This window comes from Aspergillus undulatus, assembly GCF_047715775.1.
Source record: "Aspergillus undulatus strain CBS 261.88 unplaced genomic scaffold BDV17scaffold_17, whole genome shotgun sequence".
In the NCBI taxonomy this organism is placed as follows: domain Eukaryota; kingdom Fungi; phylum Ascomycota; class Eurotiomycetes; order Eurotiales; family Aspergillaceae; genus Aspergillus; species Aspergillus undulatus.
Window position 1 is genome coordinate 118,449 of NW_027396621.1, and position 11,318 is coordinate 129,766.

The 11,318-nt window shown below is 52.4% G+C and overlaps 4 protein-coding genes across 4 annotated transcripts; all 4 read right to left on the bottom strand.

Annotated features, from left to right (window-relative positions):
- Window positions 1–10: 10 nt before the first annotated feature.
- BDV17DRAFT_297864 (FAD-dependent oxidoreductase) lies at window positions 11–2,106 on the bottom strand (the record flags this gene model as incomplete). Its single annotated transcript, XM_073763571.1, has 4 exons — window positions 11–1,222; window positions 1,268–1,497; window positions 1,545–1,777; window positions 1,828–2,106. 4 exons carry the CDS (start codon window positions 2,104–2,106, stop codon window positions 150–152), a joined length of 1,815 nt encoding a protein of 604 aa, XP_073616698.1. The 3' UTR covers window positions 11–149.
- A 1,036-nt stretch (window positions 2,107–3,142) lies between these two features.
- Window positions 3,143–8,160, bottom strand: BDV17DRAFT_281066 (glycosyl hydrolase family 3 N terminal domain-containing protein; the record flags this gene model as incomplete). Its single annotated transcript, XM_073759969.1, has 9 exons — window positions 3,143–3,938; window positions 4,079–4,210; window positions 4,292–4,682; window positions 4,738–5,027; window positions 5,170–5,213; window positions 5,331–5,408; window positions 5,636–5,978; window positions 6,025–8,041; window positions 8,088–8,160. The coding sequence occupies 9 exons, from the start codon at window positions 8,158–8,160 to the stop codon at window positions 3,143–3,145; spliced, it is 4,164 nt and encodes a 1,387-aa protein (XP_073616699.1).
- A 653-nt stretch (window positions 8,161–8,813) lies between these two features.
- BDV17DRAFT_290221 (uncharacterized protein) lies at window positions 8,814–9,740 on the bottom strand (the record flags this gene model as incomplete). Its single annotated transcript, XM_073761843.1, has 2 exons — window positions 8,814–9,508; window positions 9,602–9,740. The coding sequence occupies 2 exons, from the start codon at window positions 9,738–9,740 to the stop codon at window positions 8,814–8,816; spliced, it is 834 nt and encodes a 277-aa protein (XP_073616700.1).
- A 274-nt stretch (window positions 9,741–10,014) lies between these two features.
- Window positions 10,015–11,022, bottom strand: BDV17DRAFT_290222 (uncharacterized protein; the record flags this gene model as incomplete). Its single annotated transcript, XM_073761844.1, has 2 exons — window positions 10,015–10,692; window positions 10,747–11,022. The coding sequence occupies 2 exons, from the start codon at window positions 11,020–11,022 to the stop codon at window positions 10,015–10,017; spliced, it is 954 nt and encodes a 317-aa protein (XP_073616701.1).
- Between the last annotated feature and the right edge of the window lie 296 nt (window positions 11,023–11,318).

Below are 11,318 nucleotides of genomic sequence, written 5' to 3' on the forward strand. Positions count from 1 at the left end.
GAAGGCGGCGAGAACATCGCTTTCTCTCTTCGGGCGATCTGGCTCTCGGCCGATTCCAACCCGACCAGAGATCGACCTGCTTCTACGTGGGCACCGGCACATCATCGTCTACTAACATCCGAGAGAATATCCGATTTCTATCTACTTATTCATGCAGTGTCAACATCTGGGTAGCAGGCGTATCGCTCGTCCCCGCTGTCCCAGCCGACTCCTTGGTGCACGGTTAACAAGTTCGCGGGATCAACCTGCTCCTTGATCTTCAACAACCGCGCATAATTCGCCTCTCCCCAGAATGTCTTGACCGGATCAGCCTCAAATGGATCGGCTTCATTGACGTATGCTCCTCCATTCGGCGTGAGCTGCCGAAGCGAGTTCATCGTGTCGTGCGAGGTTTGGAAGATATCGCGGACAGCGTCAGAGTCGCTGATCGTGTTATCCGCAAACGGTCGCAGATGGATGGTGTGCCAGACCCCTGTACGCCATGCAGGAGTCATAGAAGACGCACCCGGTCCACCAGGCTTGTCCGACTCGGGGAGGTTCTGTGAGTAGGACGTCGGTGCCGTAACGCAAATGAACAGCGGCGGCAAGTCTGCGCTCATATCATAAATACCCTGCTGAGAGCTGCTCAGGATGTCCATGAGAACCGACGAAAGTCTCTGTTGATTCCCTGCTCCCTGGAATGTCTCCCGGGTTATGATTCGAGAGGACATGGCCAGCGCGCCCTCTCTGCCCAACGGTGTTGACGGTTCATCGGCAATAAGGCCATATAGGACCTCGTAGTAGGTCTCAGTCATTTTGACATTGGCTACAGCGAGCGCGCCGACCCGGCTGGCAAAATCCGTGATAGGTTTCATCGACGCTTCACCCTCGGACTGGTCGAGCATCGAAGTTGCCATGAAAAAGGTCGAAGTGCTATTCTCCAACGGCCCCAGTATGATATACCCGCCCCAGCCCTCGGAGGCCCATCTATCGGCGTTCTCAACCATGATGGTAATCAGCTCCGATGCAACGGTAGAAGTGAGGTTTACAAAGGCAGCGGTGATCTGGACCATGGGCTTCTCGGGGTGAGCGAGCGTGCTCATTTCGGTCACCACACCAAATGTGCTGCCGCCGCCACCGCGAAGGGCGAAGAAGATATCTTGGTTCTGACACCGGTTGGCAGTGACAAAGGTGCCATTCGGGAGAACAGCCTTGAGTTGTTGGACGTTGTCCGCGCCCATTCCTATATGGTCAGCCGAGATACATATTGATCAGGAACGTAACTTACCAAGCTCGTTAGAAAGCATACTATGGCCACCGCCAGTGATCCATCCACCAGCCGCGCCGACAGTGTTGGAGCTGCCTCCCACTATGCGAAGGCTATTCTGGCGGGCGAATTCATAGATCCCCGCGAACTGCTGACCGGCACCGAAAGTGATCACATCTCCGCCAACATCAGAGCAACCTTCTGGGACAAAGTCGCGCTTGAGTTCGATGGGAGGCTGAATGTTACGCGTCCTAGGCCTCTCAGCGTTGATGAATACAAGTGACAACAAGCGACATACCACAATCCCAAGGCACCCGCTCCCGAACTGCGACCGGTATAATCATGCCCAGTATTCTTAATCACCAAACGCAGATTATGCTCACTGGCAAACCCCAACGTCTTTTGAATGTCTTCAACACTCCGGGCATCCACATACTTTGACGGAACACTGCCCTGATAACACATTTGGCTGCCAGGGTCCGCGTCTACTGGGCATGAGTCTCCCGTAGCCTGACACGCGGCCCAGTTGGTCTAAGGCCGTTAACATCCAACACTCACAACAAACTTAGGAAGAGACTGACATTCCGATACCCACCCCACCGCGCAGTACTAAAAGTGGCATTACCCTTGTGGTTCTGGACCTCGGTGCATTCTGCAACATCCGGTTCTTGAGTCTGCCCGTTGTACTGGCTATAACAGGGCGCCCACATCGGTTCTCCGTCGTAAAGACGCCCGCCGACCTTTGCGCTGAGGTCGTCCCATGTTGCTTTATCTATCGACGATAAGGGAACGGTAGAGCGGGGAGCCAGCGCGTTGGCTGCCCCGAGCACTGCTGCAAGTGTAAGGATAAAGCGATTCATATTGCAACCTTGCAGCGTAGAACCCGAAGCAAATTGCCGCAAACGCGATCGATGCTGGCTGGTCGACGAGAACGTAGATACAGAAGGTCTCCCATTCGCGCCTTCCCCTGGCCGAGCCAACGCTTTATACCTTGAGTCCGTAGGCGTATCCAGATCCGAACCGCACCATACCTACCTTAGCACAATCAGGACCAGGGTCCGTAAGATTGCAGGCCCGCACTTTTGTTCAGATCTAGAATGTTTCCCGTAGTCTGGGCCTATCGTTGCCGATCATTGATTGAGTAGCATGCTGCCAAGCTATTTTTATGTCCCAGTGGCCCCTAGGGAAATGCGCTATGCACTGGGTCATGGCGAGCTGTGAATGTAATAAGTAGGCTGCATAACAGTCAACCGAGGGATTCTGCTTGTCAGTTCCGGATAAATTATATTACCTCGTCACCTCAGGCAATGAACCCCTGGAGGCCAATTTTTGGTTCTACACTATGTTTGTAGTCTACTCCGGAGATATGGAGTCTATGCTTTGTTAATTGGGCTTTTGCCCCACTTCTCCCAATGCTACGTTACCGACTACCGAAACTCCCATGGTGAACAACAAAGGATGTAAGGGGCATAATAAGATCAATGCATTGTTGCGATTCATGCATTCGACTTCCCAACCTCGGCCTGCGCATGTTCGATCTTCAATGCCGTTGAGCGGCACTACTTCGGGGTGCCTAACTAGGCTGCTGGGAGGCAGAGAGGATTGTATAGTCGGTTCCAAGTAGATATGCCAAGGCCGTGTTGGGTGTCGGCTACTGCGGGGATATCACGCCAGTGGCAGAGTGACAGTCTCTTTGCTGCGAGGACAAAGAAAGCCGTTGAAGTATTGTATGTATCACATGGATCATGCGGGAGATGCATGTAATGCAAGGCAGCTTGCATAAATGTCTGAGTTGTCAGATCGGATGACATGCCTATGTCAAATGAACTTTGGAACATTCAGAATTTCGATGTTGGTATCATAAATAATTGCGAGAGTATCTTTTCCTCGGTCAGATTACACAATGCCGTGCATCAACCAGTCGAGCAGGATACTTAATTCCTTAATGCCGCCACCTTCCTGGCCCCATACCTTTAGTCGCTCAATAACCACCCGAACACACCCGGCCCAGCTGGCAGGTAGACTGACATATTCGGCGGAAGGTATTTCATCAATCTTGGCGCGAAATGCAGCGATGAGACACAATGCGTGATTGAAGCGGACACGGCATGCACCCCATGACCCCGGGTGTCTGAAGAAGGGAACTTCGTTCTGGATGCGGTATACAGCGAGAAGCAGGGACTCGGTTGCCTTGGTTCCGTATAGCGCTGCGGCTTCTCTGTCTAGCGATGTATGGATACAGAGATAGAGGTATGCGCGGCATAGAAGCTCGCGGACTTCGACGTAGCGTTCGCGGACGAGCTTCACCAGCTCGGGCTCCTTCGGCGGCGGTCGGGATTCAAGAGGCATATTAAAACGGAGAGCGGGTGGTAGACAAATCACCCATTGATGCAGTTGGTCTTCAAGGTGGGAGAGGGTCGCCGAGAGTTGCTTTATGGTAGTGATGTCAAGGTTGGGCGAAAGAATGCGGACGGTGTTTCGTACGCGGTTGAGAAGCCTTCGCATGGAAATCTCGGCAAGATAGTAGTAGTATGGAGTTGAGTCCAGGATTGGACCAGAAGGGCTTTGAGCATTTTGCTCCGGGCTGCCTCCGTATGGGGACTGATAAATGGGAAAGCTCGGTAGTGCAAATGGAAAGTCAGAAAGGGAGAGGTCTGAAGGTGGCAGATCGCATAGCTCATACCGGACCTCACTGTCATTGTCAGAATCCTTGGATGATAGTGATATCGTAGGGTAGGCTACTCACCACTCGGACTTGAGACAAGTCCAGTACAGCCGCTGCTCCATGCCTAAACCATATGAGCTTTCCAACCAGAATAGGGCTGGCTATACTTACTCTCCTCTTGAGCGGACCTTTCCTCATTGCCATTCCGATGCTTCATGTTATACGTCTGCCATAGCATAGAAGCCGTGCGAAACATTTTCCAACCGGGAATCGGTTCGATATTGTATTGATACCAGAAGCTAGACGCTAGTCAGTGTACGGGCACCATGATGCTCTCGAGCCGGATGGATCAGCTATAGGCATAATCGTGGGCTACCCACCCAAATAAGCAAAGACACTGAACTCCCAGGAGGGAATTATCGAGATACGCAGCGGATATTCGTTTTCTAGCCATAGCCAGGTACCCCAGCGACTCTTTCATTCGGTGTTCAGGTACGGATATTGTCACGTAGGTCATCGGAGCGCCATAGGTAGGTTCTGTACAAGGAACCTCCCTCGTTTCATCCTCGGGATAAGTGCCCCATATTGCCGCCAGCGCAAGGACAAGGAGCACGAGGCAAGAAGACGCAGACCAGTCGATACCGGTTTCCAGAACACGCGCGATATATGCCTCCAGCTGCTCCGCGTCGATGATGGGATTCTTGGCCAAGATTTTTGTCATAAAGACATCGCGTAATTCGATTATCCTCCGCGGTTCAAAGCTGGGAATGGCTGTTAACAGTTGGTCAGCTTGAATAAGCGCCCGTTAGTACATGGACAGACCAACCTGTGGGATGGCGATCGGGCTTCTCTTCAAAGGCTGCTGGCGGGAAAGTAGAGACTGGCTTCTCCTGGGGGAATATTGGCCAGCTCAGAATCATGTCTGACCCTGTAATGGGGGTCTTGAGGGTGTCATTGCGCGAAATCAGCTCGGTGTCTTGTGGTTCGACGGGAGACTGAAAGAAGGTGGGAAGCTGCGGCAAGGTTGACGGGCTGGCGACTCCTCCCAGAGTTTCGGTGAGCAAGCGCTCTTGCCTCTCGACACTATCAAGGATCTTCGACCCCCATGCCTCCAGTCTAAGATAACCCAGAACAATCAGACCAGACCAACGTCAAATGATCGGAAGAAAGACTGACATCGACAAAGGATCGGATTCGGGATAAACACAGGCCACGCCACGCTTCAGGCATTTGGCACAGATTGGACGCGCGGAATCACACCGCGTTTTGCTCAATCGACACGCATCGCAGGCTGTCAAGACTCTAGTGTGCTTGCGCGACTTGGAAGCACCCGAAGCAGTCTCCATCTACAATCTGCAATGGGCGGGGTGGGAGATAACAAAGCGAGATCACTGCGGGGAGATCTCGCGAGCGTCTCACGATACGGACCGTCTTAGTCCCTGAACGGCAACAAGCTGCTAAATCAGAGATAATCCAGAGATTACAGGCAAGCAATGTCTTGGGACTCCGTATCGATAATGGCAACGGCTGCAGTGCCGAAAGCTGCCTTGGGCCTTCGGTTACAACGCCTGCGCCTCAAATACCAGCTAGGATTGAATTTTCCTCCAATCATACAGTCAGTTTGCGATATTGCCTCTAATTCTAAACCCCCCTGTCTTTGGTCGCTAAAGGCCCTTCCAATACTGCGTCTGCTCGACTATGAACTGTCCACGCGCCACAATAACCTCGCTCGATGTCCCAATCAGAACCTCATACACACCCGCTTCGCTTTTCCACATCTCTTCAATTTCGTCCCAGAAACTCGTCGCATACTTGTCCAGCTTTATACCGACCATCGTTTCTTCACCAGGCTGCAGGAACACCTTTTCGAACCCATGCAGCTCTTTCTGCGGACGTGGTGTTGGGCTATTGGGTGCCGCCACGTATAGTTGCAGCACTTCCGCACCAGCCGATTCGCCAGTATTCCTCACTCGGACCGTTGCAGTCGGAGGATTTTCCGCTTGGAATGCAGTGGGAGATAGTGAGGCTTCTGGGGATACCGCAAAGGTTGTATATGAGAGGCCGTGCCTGGAACGTCAGTATATTCAAGCATCCGAGAAAAAAAGGTACATACCCAAAAGGAAACAGGACTTCACGGCCGATCTTTTCATAATATCGATATCCGACATAAATATCCTCACCGTATAACACTCGCCCACCAACACTGGCGTAATTCAGGTATGCGGGGTTGTGTCTGACATCGACGGGCCACGACAGCGAGAGCTTACCAGAGGGATTGACCTCACCAAATAAAACATCTGCAATTCCATGCCCTGTTTCGTTGCCACCGTACCATCCGTGTACGATGGACTTTGCTTGGTTCACCCATGGCATCGTTACTGGTGTGCCGGATTGGTTGATGATGACTGTTTTGTTCGCGGCCGCATCCAGTACCCGCGTGATCATTTTATCAATGCCGGGGGGTAGATCCATGTGCGAACGATCAAATCCCTCGGACTCCCAGTCCTGGTTCAGCCCGGTGCAGATGATGGCATAATCAGCATCCGCTGCTGCTTTCACGGCTCGGTCAATCATCTCTTCAGCATCCATGCGCAGGGATGCCCCTAGATTCGCGGCGCCACCACCAAAGTTGACCATTCCTGTTGTCTTCATGGTTGTTGTGTTGGCAGACCCGAACTCTATCCGAATTGTGTACTTCTGACCAGCAACCAGGGACTTTGAACCAGTTTCCTCGATCGTACCTTTTCCGAAGAAGGCAGTACCCTTTGTTTGATTAGTCGTGTTATCGATAACCAGCTCGTCATCGATGTATAAATTCGCTGTTCCGAAAACTGTCAGTCCAAAGTCCCATACGCCAGAGGCGTCGGGAGTGAAATGACCGATCAAGGTTGACCAGAACAATGCCCTGCTGAGACCGGCAAGCTTGTAATCCATGAACTGCCAAGCAGTGCTGGTGATGGGCTCAGTCCCAAGGCGCTTGCGGTTTGGGACGGTCATCGGTTCATTGTAGAAGTGGATGACCGCGTTGCTCAACAGGCGATCAATGACAGGAAGCATGCTGTGTGCATGTGCGCCCGTCTCATATACGACCTCTGCACCTGGCAAAGCTTCGCATACCGCATCATACAGCGTCGACGCGTAATAGGGTTTGAGTGCCGCGCTACCACCGCCAGATATTGCGGGCGTCTTGACGTGAGATCCGATGAGCGCAATCTTCTTCACTGTCCTCGGAAGTGGGAGAATAGCCCCCTCATTCTTCAATAGCACGATGCTGTTTGCACAGAGGGTGCGCATAAGAGCGCGGTCTTCTGGATAGTCACGGCCTCTCTCAACCTCTGATACCCTTGTCCGGCTTGCTCGCTGCACAAACTCCAATACCTTCCGGGCTCTCGCATCCAATGTAGACGACTTGATCAACCGCGCTTGTAACGCAGACTCGATATATTTTCCTCGATATCTTGATACCCCAGGCATTTCCAGGTCCAGTCCAGCGTTCGTCGAATCAATCGTTGTATAGGTGCCATACCAATCGCTCATGACCAGCGGATTCCAGCCCCAGTCTTTGCGAATAAGGTCATAGAACTTTGGGTCCTCCACGACATGCTTTCCATTGATCTTGTTGTAAGATGTCATGAGCGCGCCTGGTCTTGCATCTCGGGCGACGATTTGGAAAGGTCGCAGGTATATCTCACGGAGGGCCCGCGGTGTCACCAGCACGTCAACTGCCCGTCGCTCATGTTCTTGGTCATTGCCCACAAAATGCTTCACACTAGCGGTGATTCCTTTGCTTTCACATCCAGCAATCATCGAAGCCGCTGCAATGCCCGCCAGGTATGGGTCTTCCGAGAAGGATTCGAAACCACGACCGCCCAGCGGCGACCGCTGCATGTTCACCGTCGGACCGAGCCAGCAATGTGCACCCTTAGCTATGCATTCATCGCCAATGAGCTCCCCGGCACGTCGTAGCAGCTCTCGGTCCCAAATCGCTCCAAGGGCTGTTCCGCAGGGAAGACAGGCTGCAGGCACGCCGGCGAAAAACTTGGTGCCTCGGATTCCATTCGGGCCGTCTGTTACTCGCACCGACGGTACATCGAATTCCGGGATGGGGTGAGTGTGCCAGAAGTCGATTCCTGCCAGCATCAGTGTAATGCAATCAAATTTGGTGCGGTCACCCACCAGAAAGTAAAGCGATCTTATCCAGATCGCTAATGTTCGCGAGAACATAGTCTATATTAAACGTCCGAGTCATCCTAAACAAAGCTGCAGTTCCAGCGTCGCGTCACGCTCATCTGCCAGAACAGTGCGAGGAAAGCACAATTTAAATCAAACGGAAAATTTCATAGCTGTCCGATAAGCTACCTATATCCCACCTCAAGCGCGGGGAATTCACCACCTCCCACACTGGCACTTGACCATTCTTCCGACTAGGGCTACTAAAGTGCCTCGGGATGCATGGCAGCAGCGCTGATTGGGCACGCCGGCACTTGGAGATCCTGCACCCGCCGGCGGACCCTCCCCGGCTCAAGGATTGGGACTTGGAACTGCGAGCTTGGAAGAGGCGACTGTCAGTCCAATTAGGCAAGCTTCCGGTCTCATGTACTGACTAGTCACATATTGATAGCGGAAGCCCCGCGCTTCGACAGAGTAGGCAGATGCGCCAACTTGGTGGGTTGCCGCTGTGCGCAGAGATAATCCGGAGTATATCCGGGAGACTTGACTGTCCTTTTCTGGGCTGTCGGTACGGAGACTTGCGATGACAGAGAGAGAATATATTACATTGTTTGCTTGCAAGCCATGCAGAGCATGGATGCCGTCTTGGGTATATAATTTTGGGAATATACCTTCATCGCAGGGCTGTAAACACTGCACCCTCAATCCAGAAATATGTATCCACGACAGAATCTACAACTTCGCCTTAAAGGCCGGCGCAAAATTCGTCCCCTGGCTTTCCGCAAACTCCCCTACAATCTCATCAACACTCCGAATAATCCACTCATTTCCCTCCTCGCCCGCCAACCACTTCAGCCCCTCCTCACTCTCCCCATCCTTGTCAGCCTTCCACGACCCATCCTCAAGCGCCTTCCTTAGCCCAAAAACATGTGACGTAACCTGCGGTGCGACGCCCGTCTGCGCACGCAAACACGCAATGGCTACAATACTCGTTCCGACGCGGCCCACCTGCCCCCCTGTACTCCGCTCCGGATCAGATAGGAGAGCCCCGTAGTTCGCGTTCAGGATATGCACGGGTAAATCGGGGTGACTATCCGCTAACTTCTCATAAAGCTTAACCTCGAAAGGGCGGTAAAAGCTATCCCACGCCTTCTTCCCTCGTTCCAATATCGAAGAAATATTCTCCGGAGAGGGCATGCGCGTTGGTGTCGTCGAGAGCTGACTGGTAATACTTGACGGCAGGGACGCCCTAAACGCGCCGAGGCAGTTTATTGTTCGTGGGATCCCGTTGAACGCGATACATTTCAGCCCGACTTCGCGGATTAACTCGGCCGTGTAGATGGGGTTTTGGGGCGAGTCGGTGTGCGTGCTTGTTGCTTGTTCGTAGAGGGTTATTAGGGAGGTTGGGGAGTTTAGGGTCATTGTTGCTGCTGTCTTTAAACCCGCAAACACATGTTAGCCTATCGCTAGAAATGTAGTAGGGAGGATGGGGTAAAATACAGATAACGCAATCCACGAACTCGGAGCGACATTCTTGCTCTGCGCTGTGGCCTGAATCTTCGCGTAGACGGACTGGATGTTGCGCGGGGCGGGGACGGTGTTTGGACGGGCGGCTGGGTGGTTGATGAGGGCCTTGAGAGCGGGCGAGAGTTTCGACATTTTGTAGAAGGTGGACAAGTTTCGTCGTTGGGGTGACAATAACGCTGGTGGTGGTTTGCCCATTTAGGCGTGCGGGGGTTGGAAGATGGGGAGAGGTTAAGTAGTCTAGTCGGGTTGGGCCTCGGGTGCTCGGGTCCAGAAGTAGCGCCGACCGGGCCCATCCGCCATCAGCGGGCGGGGAAGTTAAGACTGCTGTCATGACTGCCAAGACATCTATACACTCTGTATAGCAGAATGTTTTACCTGGTGTATAACTTCAACTCTTTCTTGACTATTAGCTAGACTGTTTACTTCTAACAATACTCGACAAAAATGTATCCCGATTCTTCTCGACCTCTTTCAAATTAATCGTCGATACCCACTCATTTACACTCCCCTTGAGCTTATCGACCTTCTCCCTCTCATCAAAGTTGAACCGATGCGTTTGCATATCATCCAGCCAACCCTTCAACGCAGGCCCCAAATGATCCATGAAATGACCAAAGTCTCCTCCACCGCCAAGCGCATTCGTGATGACAGGTCCGGACAAAGCCCACCTCAACCCAAGGCCGGAGGTCATCGTTCTATCCAAATCTTCAGCCGAAATAACACCCCGTGAGATAAGACTATATGCTTCGGCGCAAACAGCTGCCTGGAGACGGTTGGCGATGAAGCCTGGTGTCTCCTGCTTGACAACGACGGGGTCCTTGCCTAGACTTTTGTAGAAGTTGTATGCAGTCGCTATATACTCCTCGCCTGTTCCTAGGTGCGGAACGACCTCCACCAGGGGAACCAAATGTGGAGGGTTGAATGGGTGCCCGATTAGGATGCGCGCTGGGTTCTTTGTGCATTTCGTGATAAATGTTGAGGATGGGAGGCCTGAGGAGGACGATGCGATGACTACATCCTCTGGAGATGCTGCGTCCAAGTGTGCGAAGAGGCGGCGTTTGACATCTGGTCTCTCTGGACCGTTCTAGATTTCAGATGTCAGCAATAGCTGGGCGCAAGGGTAAAATGCTCAACTGACCTCTTGTATCAAATCGACCTGCGCAAGATACGGGTCAATATCCTTCACAAATGTAAGGTTCTCGAAGCAGGCGTCTGGTTCGCATCTGGCTTGAGTATCGGGTATGTCGCTGGCGCAGCAGTTCTTCTGGAGGTACTCGCGGAGTTTGGTCTCGGCTTCTGGGGCTGGGTCTGTCACGATGACCTTCAGTCCCTTGGACAGGAAAAGAGCTGTCCAGCTGGCGCCGATGACGCCGGTGCCGATAACACCGACAGTCTTGATGGGTTGTGTGGTCATGGTGTTGCTATTGCTTTTCAGCTAGTATCAACAAAATTGGTGACCTCAAATTCGGATTTCGGTCTGCAAGAGCAGTCAAACCAATAAATATCACCATCCCCACGGCGTCAAAATCGTAGATGGAGCAAGCATAGCATCTACCTCATTTCGGAACGAGACAATTGTATGCCGGATTAGGAAGTATTCATCTCGGAAGAGTCGCTCCACATTTCGGCCATGTCCCGGTATATCCTCGGAAAATTGATTACTGGACGCACGATATTTCGAATCTAATAAGAAAATATCAACCAGCAGCT